At 25.8% G+C, this 15,887-nt stretch overlaps 3 protein-coding genes across 3 annotated transcripts in view; 1 reads left to right on the plus strand and 2 right to left on the minus strand.

Annotated features, from left to right (window-relative positions):
- Nucleotides 1–14,293, minus strand: part of LOC122512773 (U7 snRNA-associated Sm-like protein LSm10) — a 51,327-nt gene extending 37,034 nt beyond the window's left edge. Inside the window, exons 1-3 of the mRNA XM_043628831.1 lie at nt 14,082–14,293; nt 13,900–14,017; nt 6,771–6,889 (exon numbers count right to left, since the gene is read on the minus strand). Coding sequence (XP_043484766.1) covers nt 6,818–6,889; nt 13,900–14,017; nt 14,082–14,236 — 345 coding nt within the window. The 5' untranslated portion in view covers nt 14,237–14,293 and the 3' untranslated portion in view covers nt 6,771–6,817. The remainder of the gene's footprint in view (nt 1–6,770; nt 6,890–13,899; nt 14,018–14,081) is intronic.
- LOC122512768 (acetyl-CoA acetyltransferase, cytosolic) lies at nt 7,265–11,682 on the plus strand. The gene is made up of 8 exons (XM_043628823.1): nt 7,265–7,434; nt 8,568–8,689; nt 8,785–8,897; nt 9,037–9,236; nt 9,733–9,962; nt 10,084–10,272; nt 10,402–10,564; nt 11,108–11,682. Exons 1-8 carry the CDS (start codon nt 7,386–7,388, stop codon nt 11,224–11,226), a joined length of 1,185 nt encoding a protein of 394 aa, XP_043484758.1. The 5' UTR covers nt 7,265–7,385; the 3' UTR covers nt 11,227–11,682.
- On the minus strand, nt 11,871–13,639 carry LOC122512765 (5'-nucleotidase domain-containing protein 1). The gene is made up of 2 exons (XM_043628821.1): nt 12,183–13,639; nt 11,871–12,005 (listed from the first exon to the last, which is right to left on the minus strand). Exon 1 carries the CDS (start codon nt 13,492–13,494, stop codon nt 12,202–12,204), a length of 1,293 nt encoding a protein of 430 aa, XP_043484756.1. The 5' UTR covers nt 13,495–13,639; the 3' UTR covers nt 11,871–12,005; nt 12,183–12,201.
- Nucleotides 14,294–15,887: the final 1,594 nt, after the last annotated feature.

Genomic DNA, 15,887 nt, shown 5'->3' on the forward strand with positions numbered 1-15,887 from the left:
TTAAATTCTAAACCAAATACCGCAAATTAATTTCATTAATTTCACCTAATAACTTTCATCCATATCAATCAAATTATATTTCTTCCGCAATAAATCTTAGACAAAAAAACAATTCAAACAATTCTCTTCTTTTTCATTCATAGGAATAAATTGAAAAGAGAAACGGAAATAAAAAATGAGAATATATTTGTCAGAATGATAATTCATTTTTATAATTATCAAAACTCATTTTGTTTGATAAATGAAGAGATTAAGTATCTCATTAAGTATCTTCAAAGTCAAATTATAAATATTTCAAGTAAGAAACAATTTTTTTTTCGTGTAAGAAGAAAACAAGGTCTTGTGTGTAGATTAAGGAAAGCAATTTCTTATCACGTATTTTAAAATATGAACAAAGTCAATGATTCGTGTTATTACAGCTTAGATATTAAAGTTGAACGAACGACCCTGCATATTTAATCTAGAGAACCAAAATTGGAATGAATCTCTCTCTCTCTCTCTCTCCCTTGAGTGACTCACCAACCTTTATCCATAAACTGAATCTGTACAGCTATTCATCCTGAGACAAACGACAGCAATTTAATTCGCAACAAGAGAAACAAATTCCGATCTAGTAATACGATCTGATGCAAATAAGTAGCGGGAAATGCATCAATCAATATTTTTCTCCTTTCGAAACGTCAAAAATTTGAAAATTCGTTTTATTTCTTCTTACTGTTTTCTACAATTTTCACTGCTCTGCAAAACTGTTGTCCTCACAATCGGAAGTAATAAAAGTTCAGGTTCAAAATAATTCCTGCTTTTTAAAATGAAAATTATTCGAAAACATCAATAATTTCATTTTTAAATAAACATTTAATTATTATTTTCAACTAAAATTCTACCGAGTGTCTACTATTTTCGTTCAACAAAATTTCCGGTTATTTCCCGGCTTTGTCCTAATTTTTCCCGGTTTTTTTTCTCATCAAATTTAAATTTATTTGATTTCGAACATAAATAAATCTACAACTGGCTTCAAAAATTTTTATTAGAGTTTTTATGAATAATTAAATTCTTTTAACGAGTTTCTTTAAATTTTTTGCCAATGTTTTTTTTAATCATTTTAATTAAAAATTTGGAAAATAATTGAATTAAACAAAGAATTTTTTCAACTTTTCAAAATAATCTTTTGTCTGATCATAATTATAATTGAAAATTTTATTAATTCAATTTTATTAAAATTTATTGTTACTATAATTGAATTTATGCAAAGAATTTTACTATTTATAAAAGTAAATGAATCCTTCCAAAGAATGTTATTATTTATGAAAACAATTAAATGTTTGAGTAGAATTTTGTTAAAATTTTTGAAAATAATTGAATTGTGGGGAACAATTTAATTATTTATAAAGACAATTGAAAATTTGGAGGAGAATTTAAAAAATTTTGTAAACATAATTGAATTTTCGCAAAGAATTTTATTACTTTTGAAAACAATTAAATTGTTTTAAAGAATTGTATAAAAATATATTAAAATAAATAAATTCTTGTGAAAAATTCTTTTAAAAATAATATTCAAAAGAATTTAGTAAATCTGAAGAATTTTGCTATTTATAGAAATAATTGAATTCTTGAGTAGAATTTTTTTACAGTTTCTAGAAATAATTGAATACTTTTGACGAATTTTAATAAAATTTTTAAGAATAATTACATTTTTCGAGGAATTCCATTAAAATTGTATTAAAAATAATTGAAAGTCTGCGATGAGTTCTATTATGTATTTATGAAAATAATTGAATCCCTGTAAAAAGTGTCATTATTTAAAAAAATAATTGAATAATATTTTATGGAAATAATTTGTAGATGATTAAATTCCTGTGAAATTTTGATTATTTATGAAAATAATGAAATGTTTGCGTAGAATTTTATTAAAGTTTTTTTTAAACTTATTGAATTCATTTGGGAATTTTTATTAAAGTAGTGGATATTAAAAATCATTAAATTGAGGAAAGTTAAAAAATAATTAAAATTTTGTAAAGAATTTTATCAAAGTTTTTGAAAATAATTGAATTTCTGCAATCATTTTGTAATTGCTTCAAAATTTAATTTGTTTTAATGTTTTTAACTAAAATTCTTCTATAAATCCATTATTTTTAATAATTAAATATATATTAAAAAATTTAACTAACTTCAGAAGAATTTTAGTTATTAAAATTTTTTAAAAATCTATGTTTTTTAAAATTTCTAATTAAATTCATTTAAAATTGAAATAAAAAAAAAATTTAAATCAAAATCTTTTGAAGTTCATCTGCTTATGAAAATTGTAAACGCAACTCTTTTAAAAATTGAATTAATTTTAAAATATTTAAGTAAAGTTAGATTTCAAGAATAAATACAACAATTTTCAGGATTTCGATCAAAATTCCCAGACTTTTCCAGGTTTTTTCAAGGTTTATAAAATTCCCTGACATTTCCAGGGTTTTCCAGGTTTCCAGTGTGCGTGGCAATCCTTACTCGGTTTTACCACAAAATTTTAATTTTCCCCAAATATTTAAAAAAAAACCAAAAAGGAATAATTAATTTAAGAAAAAAACATCTCTTTGAGGAACAAACCAGAAGATTTCCTAGCGAGCATACGTTTCTCTAGTTAAATCATTGGCCACATTCCTTTCCAATATTGGAATCTTTAAACTATTTGATTGCCAAATAAAGAGAGAGAATTCCAGTTTTAAAGAAACAACTGTACATATTTGAGGCTGTTTGACTAGTTAAAAAAAAAAAAGATTGAGTGGTGAAACAGCGGCGCAACAGGTCGTGAGGAATTAGAAGAAGAATTACCTCACAGGTTATGGAATAATAGACCGGATATAAAATAGTATAGGAAAAATAGCAGCTGACATTGCCATGCAATATCTATAAATTCGTTAAACATCGACTTCCTCACGTGTAGGGGGAGAGGAGGGGGAATGCAGCATGTTTAGTGAATCAGACCAACTGGCATGGCGCATTGTTCAATATTATATACTCAACTTCTTTCAAGAGTGTGCACTCGAGACGAAGGGTTTGGGATCTTTGGAATCGAGAAATATGTCCTGGAGACTAACAGCTGACGTCGTGAATAATCGTTACAATATATAAATATCCTAACTACAATGATAGAAATATAACCACAAGTATTTTTTTCACTATTTCTTGATTAGAGTCGATGTCTCGATAACCAAAAAAAGATTCAATTTATTTTTCATAAACTAACTGCTATGAATAACCTTCTTGTATATTCTAGAATTTATCCAAAAAAAGATTCGACGACAATTATAAAAAAATTAGATTATTCGCACATTTAATTTAATTTTTTTCTTTTTTAAAAATATTTTTCGTACTGTTTTCATGTTTTCTAATCAATTTTATAAATGAATTTTCAATTTTGATTGACAATATTTAATGAATATTAAATATAAATTCAAAAGTTTCGATCCTTTAAATGAAATAAGTATTTTTTATTACAAATATTTTCATAAATATTTGTAAAAAAAAATAAAAATTTTTTAAACTTCATAATTAACTTTTTTGATGCAAATTTATTGTAATACAAATTTTATTTCAAGAAAAAATATAAGGTTGCAACCAAAAAATTAATTATGTTTTTCCCTGACTGATTGATATCTTTATGTTTTAAATAATTTAAATTTCCATACAATTTTCCAAAAAAAATTAAATTATTTACAAAAATTTTAATAAAATCCTTCTCATGAATTAAATTATTTTTACAAGTAATAAAATTTTTCACATGAATTCAATTATTTTTAAGAAATACATAATAAAATTTGTTGTAAGAATTCAATTAATTTCATAAATAATAAATTTTTTTCATAAGATTTCAATTATTTTTAATAAAATTTTAAATAAATTCCTCGAAAAATGTAAATATTTCCAAAAATTTATTTGCAAGAATTGAATTAAATTTCACAAATAATGAAAAAATCAATTATTTAAAAAAATGTTAATAAAATTCGTTGCAAGAATTCAATTATTTTCAGAAATAATAAAATTTTTCACAGGATTTCAATTATTTAAAAAAAATGTATTAAAAATTCGTTGCAAGAATTCAAATATTCTCCTAAATATTAAAATTCTTCACAGGATTTCAATTATATTTAATACAATTTTAGTAAATTTTTCGAAAAATGTAATTATTTTCAAAAATATTATTAAAATTCCTCGAAAGAAATCAATTCTCAATTATTTTTAATACTTTTTGAAAAAGTTCCTTGAGAATTTTCAAATCCATTTGTTTGCAATTCAATTCAATTTTATTATTCAGAAATTCTTCAATATTTAGAATATAAAATCTTGAAATAATTCCAACACAAAAATTCAATTAAAGATTTGAAATTAAAAAAACCTTTTTAAAATTCATGCTGTAATATTTTCAATATTCAATTATTATTTAAAATTTTAACTGAAATTCATTTTTAAATTAGTTTTTTTTAGAAAATTTTACGAGAATTTAATTATTTAACTACAAACATTAATAATTTATTAAGTAATTAAATGCTTTTTAAAATTGAATTTTCGTAAAGAATTTTATCAACAAATTTTTAAATAATTGAATTCTCTTGTAAAGAATTTTATAAACAAATTTTTAAATAATTGAATTTTTTCGACAAATTTTAATAAAATTTTCATGAATAATTACATTTTTCGAGGAATTCGATTAAAATTGTATTAAAAATAATTGAAATTCTATTATGAGTTTTATTATTCATGAAAATAATTGAATCTCTGTAAAAAAAATTATTATTTATGCAAATAATTGAATTATTGCAAAGAAATTTATAAAAATTTGGATTGAATTGTTTTGAAAAATTTTATTAAAATACTAGATATCGAAAATCATTGAATTGAGGAAGAATTTTAAAAATAATTGAAATTTTGCCAAGATTTTTATTAAAATTTCTGGAAATAATTGAATTTTGGAAAAGAATTTTATTATTTTTAAAGATAATTGAACTTTAACGAGAATTTTTTTTAACATAATTGAATTTCTGCGAAGAATTTTATTACTTTTGAAAATAATTAAATTTCTGCAATCATTTCTAACTTGTCCAAAATTTATTTATATTATAAAAACTGCTAAAAAATATTCTAGGTGAAATAATCAAAATTCTGGTTAATACCAACAGTATAAAATTCTATATAAACTAATAATATAAAATTTTTCATTACCAGTATAATTTTAACAAATATTTATATTTCCATCGATTTCCGATAAATCACGCAAGTAAAATATTCAAAACAGTGATAAAATTCCGCAACAAACAATACAAAAAATACTAAAGTAAATTTACAATTTTTTTTTCTATGATTTTGTTAATAACATTCAAAAATCTCAAGGGTAAAAAATAAAAAAAAAATCTACGCAATACCAGGTATAATTTTAACCTCTAAAGAACCGTTTAAATTCTCCCCACAAATCCTCTATTTGTATTTTATTTTTAAATATTCACTCCAATTTCACACTGCGGATTTTTGGTCACATTTTCTACTAAAAAATTTATGAAATTTTCCAACGAATTCCGTGAAATTAAAACACAACTTCCTATAGAACTTTCCTGAGTATTGATTATACCACGAAATGACGAAACACACACTGCTTATAATTCTGACTTTGCAGAAATGACATCTTACACACAAGAAAAAATAAAAAATGACAAATTGCATTTAACTAAATATCAAGACACTGAATAAAGTTGATGAATCGGTTGACAATTCCAAGGATGAGAATGACGTATAACCGTTTATCTGAATAATCAACATCTACGAAAGATAACGAGAGAGAGAGAGAGCGACATAACCTCAAAATTCAACTTCTCTGTTTCACGCTGTCAAGAGAAATTGTTTCAATTTCAAAACACTCGATTATGAAATTAGGTTAGACTATTAACTATTACCTAGTTGTATACACGACACAAACACATCCAATAAATAAATAAAAGAAAAAAGCCTGTTTAACCGGTCATGTGGGAATCGATTCGTGGGTCTGTTTCACGGACGATAAAACGTAAATCGGTAATCACAGTGTAATACAACGTTGCCACTGAAAAACGAACACATGTCAGTTTCCCCCCTACCCAGTGAAGGTTCCTTTCCAGAAATGGATCCACGAATTAACACAGCATGAATCACGGTATTTTAATTTGGCGAAAAAAAAATACCGGGTTTGGATTGTGCCATTTTTTTTCTCCTTCCCCTCTGACGACAAATCTCTATAAACTTTTAACGTCAGTGACAATTGCAAGGCCGTTGGTATTATGACCTTAATGAGTAACGAGCATAGGAGCATAGAGTAATATACTCGACACACGTTCGCATGTGTCTGTCTGTCTGGCCGACCGTGTCGTACACGAAGGGTGTGCGATCAAGTCCAGTGCACGTAGGCTGTCAAGTAGACGTCGAGGCACTTGTCAAAAAAAAAAAAAATGAGAAAAAAAAAGTTGACTCTCATCTTCACAGGTGGTTGATTATCATCAACCGACACTTAAAATTCATAAAGAACAGAGAGCAATTGAGATGTTCTCAATTAAACATACGAGGCTAAATTTGCTCGACAATCGGCAAAAAAAGATTCGCACTCTTTCATCGAGACATGTACTACACGTACAGATGGTGGTAATTTTCACGGTTTTACGAAGCACAGGGAATTCTAAAGCTAACCTGATTATCATTTGGGAATGGGCAATCTTTTAAGAAGGACCAACAAGACGGGCAAGTCATGAATGTTTGATAAATACCTCGTTTTACGACGAGCTCCGAAATCTCCTCCTTGTTGTCAGCCATCTTAGCACCAGTCACTGATCACAATGCATTCTGGGTAAAAACAAACGAACTTCAAATTCAACCGCTGCGCCACCTGTTGGATAAAAGTTGTATTACTCGATACGTCATGTACACCGACAGGTGCGTACATATTGAAAAAAAAGCCCCGGTTCTAACAAGTGCTGTAGGGTGGAAATATTAACAGTGGGGAAAATTATTATTTATACTTTATCACCGGGGGAAACTTTATTTCCAACGTTATTAGACAATTTTGCTTGTAATACTATAAATAAAAACTTAACCTTTTAAATATTTTTTTCTAAAATAGCGTCACACTATTTTCGAAATATTTTTCTATTTTTCAAATACGATAAACCCGAAAAATTTTATTTTGCATCCAAAAAGTGTAAATTAAGAAAATCAAAATTTTCTAAAGTACGCTGGCTACTTGATTTGAGTATACGGCCCTGAAAAATGTCGTCGGCCCGGAATATCGGCTGCTATATATTTCTCTAACGAAGATTCACGGCGGCAGTCTGTCTTTAGTTGTTGTTATTTATTATTTAAGTAAAAACCGACAATAAGCAACAATGAGTGATCGTGAAGTAGTTATTGTTTCTGCAGTTAGAACACCAATAGGTAAATAAAAATAATTGTAATAAAATCATTTTTTTTAAATTTCCAGAAAATAGCCAAATTACATCTCATGTGTGCCACTAACCCCATTCAAATTCCTTTAAAGAATACAAAGTACCGTTTTTAAATTCTACAACTTTTCTAAAATATTCTATCCTTATGGAGAACTTTCTTTTGCCTGAATGAAAATTTATTTAGGAAATAATATTTTTTTAGATATAATAAACAATTAATTAGTGATTCAATAAGATTATTTATAATTTTAAAAGTTGAGTTAAAATTTTGCTTTGAATTTAAAATTGTTGAATTAAAATTTACACTTTTGTGTACAAATTTTTGATTGATCCATTAAAATTTTCATTGTAAGAATTAAAATTCAAATGGTTCAATTAAAATTTTAATAATGTGATAAATATGTTAGTTTTAATTAACATTCTAAAGTAGTGTATTTTTTTACATAACTATTTTTGAATTTCTGAATATTCAGTATTTTGTTACTCAGTATTTTCGAATTTTAAAATTATTTATTTGGACAAGAAATATTTCTTTAATCCAGAAAAAAATTTGTAAATAGAACATTTTTCAGTAAAATTAATTTAGCAACTAATGTAAATTAATAAATAATAAAAAACCTAATTTTCTTTTATTTGAAATAAAATTTCTATTTAGTTTCGAATAAGTTGATTGTACATTAAATTAAATTAAATTAAAAGAAAAATTAGCAATGAAAAGTTATTTACAAATTAATTATAATTTTAATTCTAAATAAAATTCTGAAATAAAATTTCTATTTGATTTCGAATAAGTTACATTAAATTAAATAAAAAGAAAAATTATCAATGAAAAGTTATTTACAAATTAATTATAATTTGAATTCTGAAATAATAACTAAATATTTCTTTGGTAATTTCCGATCCATTTAGTATTTTGACAAAAAATAATTTATTTTGACAAAAATTAATTTATTTTATCAAAAAATAATTTATTTTGACAAAAAATAGTTTATTTTACCAAAAAATAATTTATTTGACCAAAAAATAATTTATTTTGCCAAAAAATAATTTATTTTGACAAAGAATAATTTTCACAACTAAATTAATAATCAAATTAATAATTAATTAATTTTTCTTTTCTAGGCTCATTCTGCGGAACGTTATCAACACTAAAAGCCTCAGATTTAGGAAGTATTGTAATAAAAGAGAGTCTGAAAAGAGCAAATTTAGAACCAACCGATGTTTCCGAGGTCATTTTCGGTCAGGTGATGAATTTACATACTAGATAAAATGGAGAATAGATAAAAGAATATTGAAACAATAATATTAAACTTGGAAATTTTTAATAATAATTTTCCAGGCATTGACAGCAACTCAAGGACAAAATCCAGCACGACAATCGGCAATAAATGCAGGACTTCCAATTTCTGTGCCTGCTTATCTGGTGAACATGCTCTGTGGCTCTGGCCTCAAGTATGTCAACTCCTTTTCTTTTGATGACCCTTAACAAATATTCCAAGAGAAAATGCTAAATAATATTTTATCTATTTAAATTTATTTCATTCTATTGAATAATGGTTTTTATGATTCAAAATTCTTTTTTCATATTTAGATCTGTCACCAATGCCTATATTTCCATCAAGTCAGGAGAGAATGACGTAATTGTCGCTGGTGGACAGGAAAGCATGAGTCAAGCACCACATGCAATTCATTTGAGAAATGGAACAAAAATGGGAGATGGAAATCTAGTCGATACGATGCTCGTTGATGGTCTGACTGATGCGTTCAATCAAATCCATATGGGAATTACCGGTAAAAAAACATCCAAAAAAATATGGAATGAAAAAATATGAAAATTAAAAATATTTACTCAGAACAAAATTATTTCAGAATTAAAAACATTGTTGTTCGTTTGAAAGTTATTTTCATTTTTTAGATTTAATTTTCTATATAAAACGTTATATTCGAGATTTTGAAATAAACACTAGTATTCCAACTTCAAGTGATTATGAAATCTAATAAGATTTCGTAACTTAATATATTCAAAAAATGAGAAAATAATTAAGTAAATATTTTGTTTGTACGAATTTCGAAAATAAGGGAATTTATGGAAATTTAAAATATCTAAATATTCATACAACTTGTATTTTTATTTTTGTAGTAAAAAAAAAGAAAAAAAGAGACGAAATAGGCAAAAAACAAGATTTACGAAAAATTTTTAAAGAAGCCTTACGCCTTCTTTAACAAATTTTCGTAAATCTTGTTTAAAATCTTGTTTGTAAACATTATGAAACTATGTATTTTTTAGCGGAAAATATAGCTAAAAATTTCACAATTAATCGAGAGGATCAAGACGAGTATGCGGCAAAATCTCAACAAAAGGCTGAGGCCGCGATAGCAGCTGGATATTTCGATAAAGAAATTGTCCCAGTAACGATTCAGTCTAGAAAGGAAACTATTGTTATGACAAAAGACGAATTCCCAAAAGCAGGAACCACTGCTCAAGGACTCGGCAGGCTAAGGCCAGCATTTCTCAAAGTACCTACAAATAATTTTCATCCTTTCGTTATAAATTAAAATTATTTTAATTTAAACAATTTTTTAATTTTAAACAAAAATCAAATTGAAATAACAACATTAATTTTAAATCCTTCTCTAGTCAAACGGCACTGTAACGGCAGGAAACGCTTCTGGAATAAACGACGGAGCGGCAGCTGTTGTTTTAATGTCTGCAGAAGTCGCAACTAAAAAGGGAATAACTCCAATGGCACGAATTGTCGCTGTTGCTCAAGCAGGAGTCGAACCAGATATTATGGGTACTGGACCAATACCCGCTGTTGAATTAGTGGTAAATTTAAAAAAAAATTAAAATGCTTCAAATTTTAATTTTTTTTCAATTCAAATTTCAAAATTCAAATTAATTGCAAAAATTAATTATAATTATTAAATTATTAAATTATAAATTTATTTTTTCTAGTTAAGGAAAGCCAATTGGACGAAAGATGAAGTTGATCTTTATGAATTGAACGAAGCGTTTGCGGTTCAATCGCTCGTTTGTCTTCGAGCTTTGGGACTGGATCCCAATAAAGTAAATGTAAATGGTGGAGCAATTGCCTTAGGTCATCCAATCGGAGCATCGGGTAAATTATCCATTTTTAATGCAAGCTAAAATACTATTTAGAAATTATTTAATTTCACTGCAAGCCTAATTACTATTACGAAATTCTTTAATTCCAATACAAGACATTATTTCGAAATTAAGATTTGAAAAGGTAAAAAAGCCAAATTACTATTTCGAAACGTAAAAATTAAATTCAAAATCAAACGTCAGTGAAACTAACGATTAAATATAATCAACGATTTAGAAGAAATATTTGTCTGTTTAAATTTAGATAAATTATTGTATAAACATTGTTTTGCTTAGCTTTTTAATTAATAATTTTCGAATATTTGTAAACAAAAAATTTTATTGTCTTTGTCAGGAAAGTTTTTTTTTCTTTCAATCGTTGATTATAAACGTTGTGAATTTTACCGACAAAAAAATAACAATCCGAATGTGACAAAAAATAGTGAAGAAAATAAGAGAAAATACAGAAGAGAATAATAAAAATAGGTGAAAATAAATAAAATAAACAACAAATAGAAGTCTAGATATCAAATAACAGAATTTGGAAATTTTTCAGGTGCAAGAATTCTAGTAACCCTTCTACACTTACTAGAACGAAAGCAATTAAAAAAAGGAGTGGCATCCTTGTGTATAGGAGGAGGAATGGGAATCGCTATTGCCATAGAAAGAATATAATACAAATGAAAACTAATAAATTTTCAAATTAAACAACGATTTAGAAGAAAAAGGTTGAGGAACGATCATTCATTGAAAAAAAAAATTGTTTTCGATCTGAAACTGAGCATAGAACGATTTTTAATCTCAAAGAGAAAAATTATACATTCACTCATTAAATATAAAATGACTAACAATGAATTCAAAGAGAGCAAAATACATTTTTTTTTTTCAATGAACACTGATCCAATGACGTATTTAACGAGATTGATATTTATGACAAAAAATTGTTTTCTCTTCTAAAAACTCTAGTTTATTATAATATATGTATAAATACAAACTTCGAAGACTTCTATGTAATCGAAAAGTTTTTAACAAATCTTACACGAATTTGTGAGAATAAAGACATTTATTTTTTATACCGAAAAAAGCTAACATTTTTATGAAACAATAAATATTTCTAACGAAGTTTGTCAATTTTTTTTTTTTTTTAAAGAAGAAACCTATTTGTTTCAACAGCAAAATAGAAAAAAAATCCTCTTACATATTCTAATTCGATTTTTTTCGATAAAAATAACCTATCAGACTTTTTTAATACTATTACAATTCTAATTCGTCTTTGACGTGCTCTCTATTGCTCTACTTTTCCTCTCCTCTAAAATCTGCTTAACATCAGCTAATCCTTGCCGTTGAGAATTTAAAACTCTCGATTGTTTGCCTGTGAGTTTTGTACTTTTCTCTTTGACCAGATGCCCAGACACTTTGTGCAGCTGATCCTTAATAGCCGGTATTATAGGCATCTTTAAAAAAAAATTCAGACTTTCAAACATAAACAATTCGCAGAACAGAATAAATTTTTTACTCTAATAGAATAAATGGTAAATTTAAATTTACAAAACAAACTTCTTTTCTAAAAAACTAGAAATAATTCAAATTGTCAACACAAGAAATAATTTTTCAAATCACAAAAAAAATACCTTTAAACAAAAGATGAAATCAAAGGTGCAAAGAAAGAGGTTTCCCAGGATAATATCCACAAGAATTAACATCGTCTTTAACGAAACATTTTATCGACTGTTCTAAAGGAATCGTGGAAATAATATTTACTTGAGGAATACAAACTTTCGCATGAGTTCGAATAATATGATTCCAAAATGTATCTTTAAAACCATCGGGTTCTCTCAACGAAAAATAGGAACCCCAAAATTCAGAATTAATAATACTTTCGTCAGTGTGCGATAATTCGTGATGTAACATTCTCTCAGCTAATTGTTCGTCGACTACAACCATAGTATCACAATTGGCTTTCTTATTCGGAACGTAAACATCCTGCATTATATTATCGCCAAAATATAAACAAACAGGTTCATGTTTCCCTGTAATACGAGTGAAAAATTTCACCAAATCCTTCCAATTCCCTCGTCTGTAAACACCTCCCTCTAAAAATTCTTCAACAGGCACAATTTCCTCCGCTTTATCCTCAATTCCAAAATATGGTCTTTCAAAAGCGAAAAATCCCGGTTTACACGCAAAACAAACAACAACGTCAAAAAGTGATCGCCAATTCTCTCCCATTGCGTAACTAGCCGTAAAATTCATAAAATCATAATCCGATCCAGTAATCAAAAAAGTCTTCCTCTTCTTCTTCAATTCACGAATCCAGGAAATTGTTTCCGAACTGCATTTATGAAAATACTTTTCCGGATTTGATTTAAATTCCAAAAATACACCTTCACTCGACTTAAATTTTTCCACCGAGTAAATATATTTCAGCGAATCAAGAATATCAGGCCAAAAATCGTAAACTGACTGCTTTCCATTTTCCCCGTCGATAGAATCAACCATATTCGCAAAAATAACACTCACCGATATATCAAAATAGTCTAAAACTGTTCTAACTTGCAGTGAAAGTTCACCATTCCATATGGAATGTAAATCTGTCGTGAAAATATCGGAAAATTCAAATCTCTGATTTGGATAAAAAGACAGTAATTCTTCAGTTGTTAATAATTTTGTTCCATGAGTTGCTTTCCAAACCAATCCATTAGCGTCAAGTTTTAAAATATTACCTCGTCTTATATCCAAAACTAAGCCTTTTTGCATAAAATCAAAGTCACTGTCAGTTAAAGTTCTCTTTAAATACTTTTCACTATACTTTTTGTGTTCGACCAAAAAATCAGTTAACAATCCGTAGGATAATTTTATTAAATTTGATACCTTGTATTGTAATAATGTATTGTCCAAATCAAAACCAATGCAGTCGTAGTTACTTAATTTAAAAGAAGCCATGACGAAATTAACAAACAAGTAGGGCGACAAGAACAGAATTGAATCGTTGAGACTCAAGCGACAAGAACAAAATTAAGAGTGATTACTCTAAAGATTCTAACAATAAGGAAGGTTATAACTGTTTACACGTACACGTGACAAATTTAGTTGTTTTTCTCGATTTTCTTTCACTAGAATCGATAGTTTTGGATAGTTTCATTTAGCGAGAATCGAGTGTCGACTGTCGACTTACAAAAAGTAAACACGTTTTTAGGTTATGTTCGCGACCGGCAAATTTTATGAATTTTATACTCGATTTTCAACATCAAGTGGGGCAAAAGATCACGAATAAAGATAATTGCAAGTAATATTCAACAGTTATTTAGCATAATAGTAACGAAAAGGAAAAATTGAAAAACTACTTACATGGGGAGGAATGTGAACAAAACGAATATTTCGTGCTTGTACGAAAAACATTTCAAACTTAAATGAATCTCCTCGGGAATCGGTAAAAATGCAGTCCTTCATCTCAACATTCATGTATCTGTAACAAAAAAGAAATAATTATGTTTATTTACTCGATAAAATTACTTCTTTAACACACACACCCGTCAGCATGATTTACTATTCCAGTAATGTACGATTCATTTCGTAAATCGATTGTTGTTTTATGACCTTCTACAGCTTTTAACAAAACAGCTAAAGTATTATAAAAGTTAAATTTTTCTCTTGCAGAAGCTCGATCTGCGTTTAAAAAACTCATTTCTAAGTTCTAACTGTTTTTCAACTGTCACTTGTTGCTGTTTACTAATCGCGAGCCAACAGTGTGAAGTGAGCAGACAACCATCCCCACTCTACCGCTCTCTAGAAACGCGCGAACTTTTAAATTTATATTTATTGAAAAATGTTTTCTTTTTATTATTTAAACAAATAAAAATACGAATAATACGATTTAACCATTTAACAAAACAAATAATAATATAAAATTACTAACTATTAATTACAAGTTACTGCAATTATTAATTAATCATATAAAATTAATACAATAGTGCATTGCATATTAATAAATTAAATGCAACAATGAATAAGATAACTATTTAATTAATTAATATATCTTGTAAATAACATTTTTTTTAAATATGTTAAATATTAAAATACGTAAAATATTTTAATGTAAAAAATATAAAATATTTCACTTAAAAAGTAATAAATAATTAAGTTTAATATATTACTAATAAATAATAAATAATTATAATAATTTTATTTTATTATCTAAATTTTATTATATAAAAATAAATAAAATAATAAAATAAAAAATATAATCAAATATAAAATATTTAAACATTACAAAAAAATGTAAACGTGTTTCATAAAATGAATTTTTGAGATTAAAAAAAAGTTGTAAAAAAATCTATTCCTTCTAAATACTAATTTATAATAAAAATTTTAGCAAATTTTCACTAATTATTTCTTTTTGGAAAATATAAAAACTCTCCATTAAGAAAATTTCTGGGGGGTTAATGAATAAGGGCATTTTTTTCTAAATTCAAACTCATGGTATTTTCACCATGGGAGATAAACTACGCGGATCCAATCATAGATCATAATCATTTGAATTACGTTCATTCAATATGCAAGGGGACTCTTGTAAATGACCTAGATAAATGGCATCATTCTCGAAAAGAATGTCGAGCTTATTTCAGATCATTTAAAAATTTCTGCATATAAAATAATTAATATTATTATTAACATATTAATTATAATAATACTGATTATTATTTTTATCATATTAATTATTATTATTTATATTTAGTATAAATATTTATTTTAATAATTAATTTTATACATTCATTTTAGCCGCGAAACAATTTTATAAATTTTATTTTATTTTTTTAATTAAATTTTAAGTTAATTAGTTTATTAATTTAGTTAATACCATTAAATTCATAATTAAAATATGTAAACTAAGAAAATTAACTAAAATAACTAAAATAAATTTTTTGGTAATGAAAGTCTGTAATTTTTGATTGTGTAATTAATTTGAAATTATTTTACAATTACTTTGAATTTATATTTAAAAATAAACGAAGTTTATTAATGAAAATGAGTTTTATTTAAAATTTTTTTTGAGCGAAGTTAATTAATTAAAATTATTTTCAATTAGAATGTTTATTTAAGTACAGTTTATTAAAGAAAAACTCCAAGTAAAAATAAATTTAATACATATAATTTTCGCTTCATTAATATTATTTTTAATTTGGAATTTTCATTTAACAATAAACGAAGTTTATTAATTAAAATTATTTTTATCTAGAATTTTTTTTAGCGAAGTTTATTTAATAAAAATTTTAAGTAAAAATAATTTTAATTAATAAACTTTAGAATTTTTTTGAGCGAATTTGGAATTTTTATTT

The sequence above is a fragment of the Leptopilina heterotoma genome, unplaced genomic scaffold (assembly GCF_015476425.1).
Source record: "Leptopilina heterotoma isolate Lh14 unplaced genomic scaffold, ASM1547642v1 Lhet_128, whole genome shotgun sequence".
Lineage (NCBI taxonomy): Eukaryota > Metazoa > Arthropoda > Insecta > Hymenoptera > Figitidae > Leptopilina > Leptopilina heterotoma.